At 37.8% G+C, this 17,298-nt stretch overlaps 1 protein-coding gene across 1 annotated transcript; it reads left to right on the top strand.

The window, feature by feature from the left end:
* The first annotated feature begins 4,798 nt into the window (after positions 1-4,798).
* Positions 4,799-12,187, top strand: mchr2b (melanin concentrating hormone receptor 2b). The gene is made up of 2 exons (XM_028460009.1): positions 4,799-5,413; positions 10,362-12,187. Exons 1-2 carry the CDS (start codon positions 5,010-5,012, stop codon positions 10,999-11,001), a joined length of 1,044 nt encoding a protein of 347 aa, XP_028315810.1. The 5' UTR covers positions 4,799-5,009; the 3' UTR covers positions 11,002-12,187.
* The last annotated feature ends 5,111 nt before the right edge of the window (positions 12,188-17,298 follow it).

Genomic DNA, 17,298 nt, shown 5'->3' with positions numbered 1-17,298 from the left:
CGGAATTTGAATCCAAAATAACATTGGCCACAATGCCTTTAATTTAAGTTTGTATTTTGCTCTCTGAGCTTTATTATCTTTATTTATGCAGTAGCTTATAGACTAAAACATGAGTTATGGCAACCTCAAATATATATTTTAAAAAAGCAATAGTGTATCAGCATTAACGGTAGAGTGTCACAGTTTAAAAGGTCAGATATTTTAGTTTTTCTGTACAGGGTTTGAGATAGTGTGCTATTCTAAAGCATAATTGTATCAGAAACATCTGGGGATTATCTTAAAACTGGAAGAGCAAATGCATGTTGACTGTGATGTTCTGTCTCTATATGTTAGCTGTTGCGACAGTGAGTGATGACCTTCACATGATGCATCCTGGCTTCCATTAGTTTGGGCTTCAGTGTGCAGTGACCATGAACAGGAATGTAGTTTAGGGGTGCGCAGATGCACATGCTCGACCAAACTAACGAATGCACACTAAATCAAACGTAACAACATTTGCACACGTAAGATTTGGGGATTGTTAGAAGTGATCAATAGGAGCGAGCTTCTGAATGGGAGCTGATTTGTTTTTTAGTTTTTCAGTCACGTGTGTGGCTCCGTCTGTGTGACAGGAGAGGGGCGGGGCTACTAAGACTCAGAGAGTAAATGGTGGAGGTAAGGGAAATGAGTAAAAGAAAACAAAGCAAAGTTTGGACTTCAGTGTTTTGTTCAGTTCCAGAAGAGACAGTGCCATCTCAACATTACATATCACACCTCCAACAGTGCCACAGGTTGATCGCCTCCATGCCACACTGCATTGATGCAGTAATTCATGCAAAAAGAGGCCAAACCAGGTATTGAGTGCATAGAAATGAACATACTTTTCAAAGCTTTACATTTTTGTTTAAAACATCCTTTTTTCATTGATCTTATGTAATATTATAATTTTCCAAGACACTGAATTTGAGGTTTTCATTATCTGTAAGCCATAATCATCAAAATGTCAACAAATAAAGGCTAATATTTCACTGTGTGTGTCATGAGCCTATATCATATATGCGTTTGACTTTCTGAAATGAGTGACAAATATTTCACTTTTTCATGATATTCTAATTTTTTTAGATGTACTTGTATTTATTTATGGAAGCTATTAGACTGAAACCAGCTGGAAAGAATCTGTGAACTGTGGAAAATGGGTTACAAAAATATCGCCATGAAACTGTGATTTTGATGCTTTGGATGTTTCTGATTTATTTACTGCAGTATTTCAAAAATCCTGTCACCAAGCCAAATATATTGGAATGTACAGTGGGGCCAAAGGGTATTTAGTCAACCACCAGTTGTGCAAGTTCTCCCACTTAAAAAGATGAGAGAGGCCTGTAATTTTCATCATAGGTATACCTCTACTATGAGAGACAAAATGAGAAAAAAAATCCAGAAAATCACATTGAAGGATTTTTAATGAATTTATTGGCTAATTATGGTGGAAAATAAGTATTTGGTCAATAACAAAAGTTAATCTCAATACTTTGTAATGTACCTTTTGTTGGCAATGACAGGTCAAACATTTTCACACACTGTTGCTGGTATTTTGGCCCATTCCTCCACGCAGATCTCCTTTAGAGCAGTGATGTTTTGGGGCTGTTGCTGGGCAACACTGACTTCAACTCCCTCCAAAGATTTTCTATGGGGTTGAGATCTGGAGACTGGCTAGGCCACTCCAGGACCTTGAAATTCTTCTTACGAAGCTACTCCTTCATTGCCCGGGCGGTGTGTTTAGGATCATTGTCGTGCTGAAAGACCCAGCCATGTTTCATATTCAATGCCCTTGCTGATGGAAGGAGGTTTTCACACAAAATCTCACAATACATGGCCCCATTCATTCTTTCCTTTACACAGATCAGTCGTCCTGATCCCTTTGCAGAGAAACAGCCCCAAAGCTGATGTTACCACCCCATGCTTTACAGTAGGTATGGTGTTCTTTCGATGCAACTTCGCATTCTTTCTCCTCAAAACACGACAAGTTGAGTTTTTACCAAAAAGTTCTATTTTGGCTTCATCTGACCATTGGACATTTGCCCAGTCTTCTTCTGGATCATCTAAATGCTCTCTAGCAAATTTCAGTCGGGCCCGGACATGTACTGGCTTAAGCAGGGAACACGTCTGGCACTGCAGGATTTAAGTCCCTGGTGGCGTAGTGTGTTACTGATGGTAGCCTTTGTTACTTTGGTCCCAGCTCTCTGCAGGTCATTCACTAGGTCCCCCCGTGTGGTTCTGGGATTTTTGCTTAACCGTTCTTGTGATCATATATCATATGGCCTTGGCCTTTTGTCCAAAACACAGTATTGTCAAGTGCTCTTAGAAAACTTCTCTCTCTCAGTGCCTCGCTCTTCCCTCTCTTGTCACATAGCTTGCATTAACATTTTGTGGCATGTGCAGGTCACACAAGACAGATTACAACCTGGTTAGTTTGCGGCTTTACAGGAAGATCCCGCCTCCTGCTAAAAAAAAAAAAAAGGGCTTGTAAAGCTGAAGTCCAAAAGTTAGTGCTTAGATTCATTGAGATGTAGCTTTTAAACATTACAGTCCATGTCTTTGAAATAATCTCTCTCAATAGTGTTCAGAGAGGCCCTTCTGTGCTTTCAAAATCTTTATTGTTTACTTGTGCATAACTTAAAAACTTGCAACATACAGTAGTTCTTTGTTCCTCTTCTTGATTACTGATTAAAACATGATATAATTAAACATGACATTCTACTATCATCTGAAGTAAACAATACTCTTTGCATTCCTTTTAATTACCCTGGGGGAGAGTGTGTTCAAAACGGCCAAAGTGAGAAGAAAGGCTTGTGCACTGAGGAGACTGAAAGACACTCAAGTCCCTGCAACCCTGAGAAGTACATATGATGGTTTTTTTTTGTGTTTTTTTTTTTGCAATGAACGAGTATTGAATGAAGATGAACTTACTTTGATTCAGTTCATGCACAAGGTGCACACATGCAGAGCATATTTGAGTACAAAGGATTAAAGTTAACCTTTTTTTATTCATAACTTTGAAACTGCTAATACCCAAAGACAAACTGAGGAATAACAACAAACCTATAAACAAGTTGTGTTCAAATTTAAAAAGTGAAAAGAGAAATGGCCTAAAAAAAATTCCATAATAACTTGTCCTCTACACATCAAGTAATACGTTTTAGTCAAAAGACTTCTAAACAAGCCACTTGAGCTCGCAATTCTCACCGACACTCACACTCTATTTGCAAGACCACAAGGAATAATATAATGTACTGCCAAAAATAGCCCAAGTGGGAATAAACCAGTGCTCTTTAGCACCTTGAGCCTTCTGAGTGAAGAAGAAAAATAAAGTTTAACATGAAATAGGCTATAGATTGATTTAGGCACGCAAACTATGAACTCTGCACCACACAGTAACTTTTCTTTAGGATCAAAAAACCAAAATCTTACCAGCCTTCCCAACCCCAAGACCTGAAGTGGAATTATCTAAAGCCAAATACAGTAGTCCCTCATTTATGATAAGGGTTACGTTCTAAGAATAACCCTCAATAGGCAAAATCCGCGAAGTAGTCAGCTTTATTTTTTTACAATCATTATACATGTTTTAAGGCTGTAAAACCCTTCACCACACACTTTATACAGTCTCAGACTAGATATCAGAGTACCAATATCCAATATCAAAATTGTACTGTAAAAAAATCCATGAAACACAAAGCCTGCGAAAGGTGAACCACGTTATAGCGAGGGACTATTGTAAACCAGTTTTCCATGTAAACACTTTAATTCTGAATGATGTAATTCGGAATAAATAATTCTGAATTAAAAAAAACATCATGTAACCATGGCCAACATCTGCGTCATTGATTTAACAGTCTCCACCAATACAGGAAAATATCTAAAAAGTTAAAATATTATCAGCACATACATGAGGTACAAATAGACAATTTGAGTTTATTAAATTATTAAATATATTAAATTATGCTTTGCCCTTTCCATATATATATATATATAACAAAGTATTATTAACAGTTTTTTTCAGGCACACTTGTATGGCGGTAGATTTGTGTCTTTATCATTAAATCTAAAAAACACATTTCAATAAATAAAAAATCACTTCAATAAAAAAAAGCTTTTCAATCAAAAGTGTTTTACATCAATCAAAGAAAAAGTGTTCAAATGCAAAACATAAAAAAAAATGGACACTTTTTTTCTTTGATTAAAAATATTTTTAATTGATTTTCTTTTCTTTGATTGAAATAATTTATTTTTTGATTGAATAATAAAGACACAAATGTACTACCCATAGCATGGCTCAAATACAAAAAAAGAGAATTCAATAAATAACTAAAAAAAAAATACCTTTCCAATTATAAAGACGTAACCAACTTTTGCATTTCAACACTTTTTTTTATTTGATTGAAAATCTAAATTTTTGATTTTTTTTTATATTATTGAAGTGATTTTTTCTTTGTTGATTGATTAATAAAGACACAAATCTACCTACATACACTTGCTTGGAACGTATAGCGAGAGAGCAACAGATTGAGATTCATGCAACAGAAAAATCCCAAATAATGACAACATTGTTACAATCGATGATTTCTCGCAACAAATATCAGCATTTGATGAATTCAACCCCAAATCTTGTTAAAAGGTCATGTAACAATCATGAATTGACTGTTGGCCATTCATTGACACCCTCATACCTCACAGCAAATGGTGTTTGAAGGGAGGGATCTAGTATCCAGCGGTGGCTTGAGCAGATGCGCGCGGATAGAGATCACGCAGTTTGATCCATGGATCAGACTTGGAGCGTCCTGGAGGACATCATTGTGCGTGTAGCCAGCTTTCATCATCATCATCATCATCATCATCATCCACGGGCTCAAACCACAGAGGAATACATGTAAATCTGCCCCTGTTGCCCTCAGTGTGACATGGTGATACATTTGGAGACAGTTCCTGTCTGAAGTTTGACGCACACGGACCGGCGCGCGCGCTCTGATCCCACCATGAATGCCACAGACGCGCTTTGTCAAAGCAACCAAACATTTAACTTCACCAACCAGTCATGTTCCGCATCAACTCCGTCTCAGTACAGCCACATCGACATCGCCACCTTCATGCACGTCCTGCCTTCGATCTACGGCATCCTGTGCTCGGTGGGAGTCATCGCCAACGGACTGGTGATTTACGCAGTGGCCGCGTGCAAGAAAAAGATGGTTTCGGACATCTACGTGCTCAACTTGGCTCTGGCTGACATGCTGTTCCTGCTGGTGATGCCCTTCAACATCCACCAGTTGGTCAGAGACAGACAGTGGGTGTTTGGAAACTTTTGGTGTAAAGCGGTGGTGGTTGTGGACGTCAGTAATCAGTTTACCACGGTGGGGATCGTGACTGTGCTTTGCATCGACAGGTACGTGTTTGGATCATTTATTTATACCCGTGTGGCTGAAATTGTTTTTGTTTTTGTTTTATGTCAATAAGTTGTAAATGTATGGGAAACATCCATCTGTTACAGTAACTGTGACAAACGAGTGCGTCATCCCTTTTTACGCACAGGGTGAAGAAGATCCAAAATACCAACTTAACTTTATAAATCAAGTGTTTGACTTTTTTGAATCAGTGAAAATGACCAAATTGTCCATCTGCAACATATCCAGAGGGAAGAGTAAGCATAATCCACCAGCTGATTGTCTCCATTACTTGATCTACAAAGCATTCCAAACACATCTGAGTGGAGGTCATCACTTCACAGTCCATTAAAAATGAGGTAATCATCTGTGAAACAGCCTTTGAAAGACACGATGTTCCAACCAGAATCTAACAGGCTTCGATAGCTTTCCAGATCAGAGGTGCCCAACATATGGCCTGGGCCATGTTGGACACTGTGGTAGGGACACTGTTGGAAGTCCCTACCACAGTGTCAGAGATATGTGAGATAACGTCAAATTCATCAACGTGTATTCATCGTATTCTTGGTCACCTAAATCAGGGGTAGGACAATTATTATTTATTTATTTTCCTTTCTTTGTCTGCATTTGTCATTATAGGTTAACTCTACATGTAGTGCAGTCTTTTTATGAGGATGTGTAGGTTTTTTTTCTTGCAAAAATAAATACATTAACACATTTATTATAATGCACGTTTGTGACCATCAGCAGCCATCGCTAAGGTGAGCTAAACTCTACTGGAGGAAATGACGTAAAAAGAGAAAACTGTTACACTTGAGTGATGGGTAAATAATCCCTTTGTTCTTTGGTTATTAAAACCAATGCTGGAAGTCCAAATCTGTGAATATCTGCCAACTTTACCCAACAGTGTTACGGTCCAAATAGTATCCAGATCATCTGGTGACTGGGCGGACTTTTGCTCACGGTCCAGACATAAAAAGACATACATACATAAATAAATCAAAACCAAAAATTGAATGTTACGTAAGACATGCTCATGATTTATGGAACCAGAGGTGGTGTAATGAATCTACTGGTGCTCCTCGTTTCTTGTGGTCAACTTCTGTCTGTGTTGACGGGTGCTTTTAGCAGTATTTATAACGAGCAAAAAAAACATTTTTACTGCCCTCAAAAAAGCTGTAACTTTCTTTGCAAAAGTGTCAAATAGTAGAAGTTCTAACATCTATTGTTCCTCACACCAGCCTCACAGTTGAGAGTCAGTCACCAGTTTATCTGGATACTATTTGGACCGTAACACCACGAAACAAAACAAACGTGAGCAGCTTTTTACGAGCTAAAACATCCACACTGCATGAAAACAGAAGCAGGACCAGAAACCTGCTGAAATAAATCCTGAACAGTCCTATTGTGATGACGACCACATCTCCAGCTGCTTGGGCACCAAGGGGATGCTGCAAGTTGCCCCGTCGGGCCCCAGGCGCACCGACCGGGCCCCCCAGGTCGCCCCAGATCACCTTTTATCGATGCCACCCGTGCAAAGAACCTTAGTTGATTGCGCGAGTGCGGAGGGGTGGGGTCAATGTTTATATTGGTTTATATTGGTGTCGGTTAATATTGGAAATCAAAAATTTAGTGTTGGACTATATATACAGAATATCAGGAAAAAGCTTATATCAAAAATCCCTACTTTAAACTCAGTGAACAGTCACGTAAAGTCCCATACGTTTCTGTTTGTCTCCTTTACATGTAGTTATGATGTAAAAAATATAGTGTCTGTGTTCTTTGTTATATGGAGTGAATGTAAGATCTTCTGCCTCAGAACAAGTTGCTATTCACGCCCCACTGACTATCTACCTATAGATGAATGTGCAAGCTAGATTGAAATGTACTTCAATTTGTCTGCAAAGTCCCCCATCGCCACTGCATTTGTCACTATGGAGATCCTAACAGTGTGTGGTCATACTCTGCTGTTAGCTGATTCGATTTTTAAGAGGTATATAAATCATAATCAATGCTTTTAAATCAAGCAGCAGCACATTTATTGTTAGTATTTGTGACTTTCACCTCGAGCTTGGCGATATGAATGCAAAATAATTTTATGGTATAGATTGAGTAAATACCAATATTTTTCTCAATAAAATTTTACCAGAAAGACGATTCTGGGTCAAAGTCACTTCAACATGTGGTATTACTGCTTTAGTTATGTGTCATTTAGTGATATGCCGTGAGCACTAGCGTAGGGTAGGCAGGGCGTTCCAAATCAAGACCACCAATGTCAACACCAATGAAAAGTTCATATGTTTCTGCTGACAAGTGTTAATTCAATTCAATTCAACTCAACTCTATTTGTATAGCGCAATTTACAACAAAGTCATCTCAATGCGCTTATCAAAATGTAAAATTCATAATAAGAAAGAAAAAACCCAACAAGATCCACATGAACAAGTATTTAGCCATCTACCAAAATCAACGTCGTAAAACACCATTAAAGAAACATAAACAATTATTTAATATAGCCTCCATACTCTCCCAACAAGATATATCTCATGACACGGCAACGCATCCGTTGTTTGTGTTGGAAACACAGAAACACGGAGAAAATGACAACAACAACAACAACAACAACTCAGAACAGCCTCAGTGAGGCTCATCCACAAAGCCAATCCTTCCTTTTGTACCATTCACTGTAGAAAATACAAACAATGTTCTGACTTTACTTTTTCTGAAGGTCTGGTAGCTCAGGTGTTGGTCTCCCATCTTTTAAAAGCCGTTGTTTTTCCTCAAAAAAAAAAATTCTCTATCGTCTCTAGCGCTGTCATCCTGACTGTAGTGTTATCCCGCCCACTAGCTAGAGAACATAGCAGCAGTGGTCATGTATTATCAATTCACTAATGTATTGTGAACGTACGTACAGCATTTAGCATAGCACTAATTTATAATTATATTATAATTTATTATAATTAAAACAAATAATCAAAATATCAATTCACCCTTGGGTAGGCACTGCCTACCTTGCCTACCCTGACTGCACGTCACTGTGTGTCATCACACAGAAGCCTCATGCACGGAAGCTTCATGAAGTACTTGTACAAGCCACTGCTGTAGATGATTGAAGAGATAAGCTGTGTTTGAGCCCATCTTAAAAACATTCTTTGCAGAGAGCTTTTCCTGCCGCACATCAGATCGCTGAAATCCAAACCAGGTCCTCCTTCTTGTTACCTTCATTCTCATCAACAACAGACGTAGACAGACACACCGATTGTTGTGGATGAAGGTGCAATTTATGCTCCGAAGGACAGAAGCAGAGCTGCACTGAGGAGTTTATGTTAGAAGCAAACAGTTAGGAAAGAAATATTGAAAGTAGAAACTACTAAAACTGACATTTTACTGCAAAATAAGCCTTAAAATGAAGCTATTGATCTAAACCAGTGGTTCCCAAAATCTTTGTGCCCAAGGCACACCAAATGTAAAGTAAAGTAAAAATCTGAAGCCACATGTACTGGGCACAATAGCTTCTAAAACGCGTTATCACTTATATCATGTACAATATCACCTGAGCCACGGGCGACCGTGCAAGAAAACGCCCCATTCTCCCTCTCCCTGTTTCTCTGTTTTATTGTTGTCTTACAGTCTTTATCACTCTTTTAATTTCCACCTGCTCAACTGCAGGAACAGTGAAATATTGTCTTTTTGGTTTTAAGAATTGTCTTACAGTTTGCCTTTGTATTATGAAATGAGTGCATACAGAGTAGTAATTTAAAATATAATTATTTGTATATTGCAATAATAATGATGCATGTGTCAAGTGTCTTTATAACGTCATGGCTTCCCACACTTGAAAAAGGAAGGACTCAACCAGACTCAGGATTTCAATCGTTCTTACTTTTATTTAAGTGACAAGAAAAGTAAAAAACTTTAAACACAAAACACAAAAAAAATAAGTTCATATTTTTTCATCAAACAAGGTAATTAGAAATAAACACAATTTCAGATCAGTACATTTAATTTTTTATTAAATCAATGCAGGTAACTTAGTAATCTGTAAAATTAGGCATTAACCAAACAGAAAACTAGGTCTACTTTTATAACCTGAAATAATTTTTCTTATGTTTATATCAGTTATAGATATTACAATTTCAACTTAACAATTTTTCAACAGAAAAAACTTTTATATCATAGTATTTTCATACATAAATTAAATATTTTTTACTTTGAATCTTATTAAAGAGAAATTTGCTATATTTTAAATACTAACTTATTTTCGCTCTTAATTACATGAACAAGGTTTTAAGGAAATTTGAAACTATATGCTATATGCTCATATAAACAACTTCATTAACTCAGCAAATTAATTGAGCAAATAAATTATGATGATGATAATGATGAAATCACATTTGAACAGCCCAGTCATTATGAGCTCACCAGTTTCAGTCCTTTTCCCGTTTGTATTGTGCAGTGCACGTTTCTGCTGTTCTCTGCTCTGTTGCGCACAGCCAACGGCCGTTTATAAAGTGACTTTCTCATCAGTGCGATTGTGCTCACCTGTTGAGGTGCGTCGCGGAGAATCATGCGCACACACGGAGCAGTGTTGCACAACGTTTGGGAACCACTGATCTAAACAGTACTGTCTTGTTCTATATCACATATGAGGAAACGTATCGCCTAGTCCAGGAGCCAGTTATGTATGGCTCTCAAGCCACATGTAACTCTTTGGCTCCTCTTGATGATGGAATCAGAAGTTGGTCTTTTGTTTTTCACAGCTAAGCAACCTCATTCAATTTCGAAAGAAGGCAATCTTAAAAAGTAAAAAAGGTCAACTGCTCGTAGAATCCTGATCAAAAGTGCAATATGAACTTGGGTGAAATGGCTCTTGTTGAAGGTAGCTGACCCCGTGGCCTAGCCCTGCGCTCACCATAGCCAAGCTCTAATATAGTTTTTTTCTTCTTCTAGGTATATGGCTATTGTCCATCCCAGCTCAGACAGAAGGACTGTGCAGTGGACCATCATTATTAATCTGCTGGTGTGGCTGGGCAGCTTTCTTCTCACTGTGCCAGTCATGCTGTACGCCAAGGTGGTGCGCAGGCAGCAAATGGAGGTGTGCATGATGTATCTGGATGGACCAGAAGACATGTACTGGTACACCCTCTATCAGTCCATCCTGGGCTTCATCATCCCCCTCATCATCATCAGTACCTTCTACTCCCTGACCCTTTACCACGTCTTCAGGTCCATTCGTCGGGTCAAACGCAAGCAGTCCGTCTGGGCCAAAAGAGCCACCAAGATGGTCATGATGGTGATTGCTGTGTTCCTTATCTGCTGGTTGCCCTACCATGTGATTCAGATGATAAACCTGAGCAACAACACGCCAACTATCGCCTTCATCTACGCTTATAACATCAGCATCTGCCTCAGCTACTCCCACAGCTGCATCAATCCGCTCATGTTGCTGATTTTTGCTCAGAATTACCGTGAACGTCTTTGTCGGAGGAATGCGCATCACAGCTTACATCACTCGTCCAAACTCACTGTGGTCAAAGCGGAAGGCTCCAGTGTGACCAATGAGCCGACTAATCGCTGCACAGCCAATTAGTCAGATGGGAGAGGGTTTGTATACACACAAGCATACAAGAAGTATACAATAACTTTCTTTTAACAGTAATGAAAGATGTGCCTTCATGCATGTCTTGTATGAAGACTACACACTAAACACATACAAATGTGCATCTTAAATGGAAGTTGTGGCTTGTGGAGGGACATGATTCATTGTTTTTGATGATGAAGTTACAGGTTAGGCTCAATATGTAGTTTGGGGCTAAGCAGCATCGTGGACTGCAAGCTGTTTCGTTGGTAACTGCCATTAACTAGTTGGCTCCCTGTTGTTTTGAGACATTCTGGCACAATTGGGTGAATACATTAGTCAAGTTTGTTCTTGGTAATGACTCAGAGTATTGGCTGAATCTCTGAAAGCTCCTGATGAGCGTTAAGACAAATTATTTCTGCATTGCTTGTTTTCAATCCAATGACGATTTCAACCCAGTCTACTGCTGAGGTAGCAACACTTTTATAGAAAATAACTCGTTATAACTGCTGTCTTGTGAATTTCACTTTCACACAAAACGATTCACATATCGAAGTGATTTGCAAGTCATATTTTTACTAAATAGATGGTGCTGCAGAATAAAAGATCCACAAAGAGGTCAGGTCCACTGTTTTAAATTTTAAAAAAGGTAGCGGCATATTACCCAGAAAAGTTGAATACATTGATGGGGTTAGGATCGGATTATTAATTAGTTTGTTTCTCATCAGAATTTTTTTACTTTGGTTTTAGAAAAACTGATGAAACTTTGGTTTACTCCGAACCACATGAAGCAAAAGAGTCAAAAAAGTGTAAAAATGCAAAAAGCTAGATCTTTTTTTAAAGAAGATCTAGCTGGGGGGGGGGGCAGTAAATACATATGCAATGTGTATGTTATCCATGAACAGAACACTTACTGTCAACTAAACACAATCCCAATGTTGTGTTGAGGTGTAGAAAAAAAATGTTAGAAGTTGTTTAAAATTGTCTGTGTGATTGTTGATGGACATGTGCTGTATTTAAACGTAATATTTAAACCACGTGCACACTGAAGCACTATATTTGATATACATAGTGTCCCCCTCAATATGTTGTACTTTCACAAATGTTCACCTTGTAAATGTATCACATTTTGTCATGTTCTTATTCGAGTACTTTGTTCATGGCTGGATTATACGATCTTCAGCACCGATCATGTGACTGGGGCACAAACTTTGAGTTCTGATATTGTTTCCGTTATTTGTAATTGCAACGATGAAATCTTTAAACCAATCTTTGTGGTTTACAAAGTGTGTTAGACTCTGCATTTTACTGTATATTTGTGTACTTTAAATGTTTCTCTATGTGACACAGTGATTATATTTACATCATTGCTGTTGTTTTGTATGCTCACAACCATAAAAGCTGTTGTAATGATTTCCAGCTTTCTGGTTCATTTGTGATATAATAAATGGTAAATGGCAACCTTTTCATTCTCGATGCACTTTGCACTGTCACAAGCACCCACAAACTCATACTGTAATGGCATCAATTAATGCTGTGATGCAAGATGCGAGGTCTTCATACGGAACATTTTAAGTTTTCCTCAAAGACAGACATTTGGACAGGTACAGTCTGGGAATGAAAGTACATGCCTGTACTTTTTTAATTCATTGACATTTCCAGTAGATTGTTTTATGAGTCCAGGTTGACCATTGGAAAATGTCAAGGGATGTTGTAGAAAAGGCCATATCATGAGAAAAGACTAGATTTACTAAGTGTGTGTGACCTTTCAGGCTCAAGCCTCAAAGTTAAAAATCTGTTTTAACACTGGTGCAAGACAGACCTAAGACATCACAAGGATAACAATGTTTAACACCCAGGAAGCAATTACAAAATGAAACTTGTTGGATCAGCTGATGACTTATTCATCCAGACCATCTGATAATAAAAGATTGCCAGGAGGAAAAAAAAAAAACTACATTATTTACATTGAGCAAATCCCTTTGTGAATAATTGCATTTACGCTGACAGGTCTATTCACTGAGGTAAATGAACCAATCCACAAATAAACATGGTAGTCAAATTTTTGATCGTCTTCATTGAAAAGTCAACAGACACACTTCATACTCCAGGAGTATTTTCACTTCCTGTAGGTCCATGTATACACTCAACTCACAATTACAATTTCATTTAGCAGAAGCAGCACAAGCGGTTGGGTTTGAAGGACTTGCTCAACTTCCAACAGCAAAGGCCCAGGTTGGATTCGAACCGGAGACCCTCCAATTTCCAGCATGCTTCCGTAACCATAGTCATTACATCACCACCGACTTAGTCTCTCTCAATCATTTCACAGAGGTTTTTCAGTCATTTATTCAAACTGTAAAACTCACAATCTGTGTGTTGTCTAGTTTTCATGATTAAATGCAACGAAAATGTCACCTCAGGAAAATATCAGACCTGAGACTCAACACAATTCAGTAGATCGCCACTCAACATCACTAATCAAATTACACATGGTTTACACACAGGCCTTGGGAAGGAAAACCCCTTTAGTTCTTCCTCATCGCTGTATCACAGGCAACTCATCCTTATCAAATCATCGATGACGGACATCTCACAGATTTTCTGCTCTGGTTAGATTTGGTAAGCTTGTTTAGATCCCAGCATTCTCATACCATGCAATTATGTCACTTATATTAACAAATCCCCTAATAATCTAAACTGATGTGTTGGAAAATGCTGAAGTTTATGGTGTCATGTTACGAGAATGAGGAGAGCTGCAGTACATTTTGAGTTGGTTCTATTCAATTAGAATGTTATTAAAGTTAACAAAGTCGCGCAGGAATGTGACCTCAAAGAATCTGTAATGTATTGTGTTTGATATTTACCTCAAGGTATAGCATAACACATGAAATAGGATCATTTTAAAACATTTGATGCATGGGCCAGGAGAAGCCTTAAAACAAAGAGCTCCTCTGTAGAGAAATGGATGCTCAAAAGGGGTTAAGTTAGAGGTAGGTGCTGTATCTGTGACCTACATCTTTAGTGGAAACCATGAAGTCAAATCCTGGTCAGAAAAGCTTAAAGACACTGATTTAGTCTCAAGTCTGTCCTGAAAACCTTTAGCTCAGCATCAATCAATCCACATACTTCAAACTTCCTTATTTTTTATATCCCAGAGTGTATTTAGACAAGCAGTCAAGCACACAGTGAACTAGTTCGTACACAAACTTGAAATGTCTATTGTTTGTCAGCTGGAACATCATCTGCCACGATAATCATAGTTGGAGTATGTTGGCGTAGTTACCAACTATTGTAAAGAAAACTGCATATGTCAACAAAAAAGATCAATATCTTGGTTTTGTAATATGCTTTTATCGAAATATTACAGAGATGCATGGAGCGCCTTGTATTGATCTGTGTTATGGGTAAAGCTAAAGAGCATCTCAGCAAAGGACTCAAGTGTGGGAGCTATTCACAGGTTGACAAAAAAAAAAAAAAATTGATTATACTTTATAAAAGGACGACATGACAAAGTTCACCATAAGCTTTATGAGGCTGAAAGAGATGTATTGATTGTTTTTACAGTGGCCACAAAATAATATAATCGAACCTTGTAACATTTGTGTGTGTTTTCAGTCTGTTCACAGAGACAAAAGAGGTATTCATTTTACATAAAAGGTTGTTTTTCTTCCAAACAGAAGGTATGACAGAAACCATGGAAATGGCCAAAATAAAAAAGAGCCTTTTTTTTAAAGGAGCAGTATTATGGAAAATTCACCTTATAATGGTTTTGCTACAGTGATATACTGTACATTCTTTTAGGATCATTCAGAGGGCCAAAAAAAGTAATGTTTCCTCCCTCCCTTGCTATTCGACATTTTGTAAAAAGTCAGCTTTAAACGGGCTCCTCGCCCCTCCTACCCTACGTAACAATGTGAGCTCCTCCCTCTTAAACTACCTCAAAGGTAAAACAAACATGGCGAAAACAGGGCATTGTCACAATAGTTGCGCTGTATTATGCTGCATTGAACAATGGACAAATATATTATTACTACCCTCATCAGAGCCTCTCAGAACCCAGTGGCTGGATTTCACCAAGCAAAATAGAACTTGTGTCCGAAATGGGCCCTCTGGAGCTGAAGTTCACAATATCTGGAGCAAAATGGTCAATGGGAGTCTACAGACACGCCTACTCATGCATGCATGATGGCCCCAAAAACAGCTTGTTTTTAGGAGCGCTCTGAAAGTAAGTTTTCAGAGGACTATAGAAAACAGGTGAGTTTGGGAAAATAAACCTCAAATACTATGTAGTTGGGGTTCTCAGAACAATTGGAGATGGGTGAAAAATAGCATAATACTGGACCTTTAAGTAAAGTCAGGAGATAATAGCAAAATGATTCAATCTAAACCACAAAAGATCAAGATTTAGACAATTGTACTGGTACTTTCCAGTTACGAAAGCTGCTGCGTGCATCATTTTAACAGATGACACAAGGACACATTCACTAGTTGAAAACATGTCTGGGAGCTGTTTGGGTGATACACAAGATACCATTAACCTACTGGGTTGCAATATTTATCTCAGAGCCTGTATGTTGTTGTATGTTGTATACTTTATATGATTATGCATTGACAATAAAGACTTATGTTATCTTATATACTGTCTGTGGTGGAAAACGATTTGTTGTCATCTGAAGGTAAAAAGGAAAGAAAAAAGTGTGTTGAAAGTTTACCTTCTTTAATGTGGACTGTGCCTATTCAACCCAAAACTGTATTCAGTCGCTCACTAATCACATTTCCAGCTCTTTCTTTCCATCTATGCCACTGTTGTGCTCTGGCTCTACAAAGCTCTGAGAGTCTATCTTTGAGTTTTTCACACTTCATTACAGAGTCCAGTCTTGTGATGATGTTGAACTTTTTTTTATTACTCATAGGCTAGTGAGCTAAAGGTCTTGTGATTGGTGATAAAATGCCACTCCAGCAACACTTACAGCTTTTTCCCTTTAAATAGTTGCAAAGCATAATAATGCTCATTGTGCAGCGAGGGATCATATCTACAACACAGGAAGGCTGGGGAACAAAACGAATGGACTAGATGCTATCTCTACAGAATAACAAAATAGGTGTGGTTTGATTTATTTTATTTTTATATTTTTTTCACAAATAAATTTTTATTTCGTTAAAGGGGTTTGATCCATGTGGGCTAAAGCACATTTGAATTAGACTCCATTACCTTTTATTCTATTTAAAAACAAACCCTTTCATCACAATTTTTTGAAGCAGGCGCCTCGATCATTAATAAAGGTTTGTTTTTCATCTGTATTCTGAGAATCCTAGTTTATAAACTGATAAGAAAAAAAACATTTCTGTGCTCAAGTCACGCGCTTTAATCACCATTCTGAATATGTAATTCAAATTGTTAATTATTATACTCACCATTCAATCTGTGTTCGTGGTGGATGTATGACATTTAGTTTGTTAGGCTGCAAACACAAGCTCATTTCCAAGCTGTAATTCTTAAACACTGTTAGTCCGCCCATGCTAGTTTGTCCCCCTGGTGAGAAATGCAAGGTGTCCTATTGGAAACATGCAGTATATGTTTTATTGTGTTGCCTGTTGAGCTGTATGTTGCTCTAAGACTTTATTGTGCAAAATAAATCATAGATTAAGTTTTCATTTTGTTTTTTAAATGCTCTTTTTTTTTAAAAAAAAAAAAAAAAAAAAAAAAAATTTGACCCGTATTACTCATCTCCATTCAGTTTCATGAAAATGAGGACACAAAATCAAACTACAGAGTACCAAACATGATATATATATATATGAGTGTGTTTAATATTTGGTAGCCATGAATTCAGCTTGGACAGATTTCTACTGGCACTTCATATAGAAAACTTTTGGTTTGTGAGGAATGACCCGAACCTGCACTAGTTTCGTTAGAGTTTAGAAACTTTTTACTTGTTGACATAATCATTAGATGGCACAGCAAACATTTTAGTAGTTTTCCTTTTCAGCTGTAAAGGTCAACATATCTTTTCAAAATGTATCACCACTTTGGATCGAAAAGAGAAGTCATGGCAGCATTGGAAATGATCTGTGAAGAGATAAAGGCTTTCTCTGTGACTCTGAGAGCTTTTTGATGTTGTTGTTCCTGTGGATTTTCTGTGTTGATGCCCTTCAAGTTTCCAGAGTAGAATTTCTTTTTATAAGCTTGTTTTGCAAACCTTGGTCAAGCAGCTAATTTGTGGTTTGATACGAATCAAACAGAGCAGCTGATAAACTCAACATGGTTTCCAGTCACAATGACTTTAATGGAACACATTTAGATAT

Source organism: Gouania willdenowi, chromosome 10 (assembly GCF_900634775.1).
Source record: "Gouania willdenowi chromosome 10, fGouWil2.1, whole genome shotgun sequence".
In the NCBI taxonomy this organism is placed as follows: Eukaryota; Metazoa; Chordata; class Actinopteri; order Blenniiformes; family Gobiesocidae; genus Gouania; species Gouania willdenowi.
The sequence above is the reverse complement of the archived record's forward strand: the minus strand, read 5'-3'. Positions and strand labels throughout refer to the sequence as shown.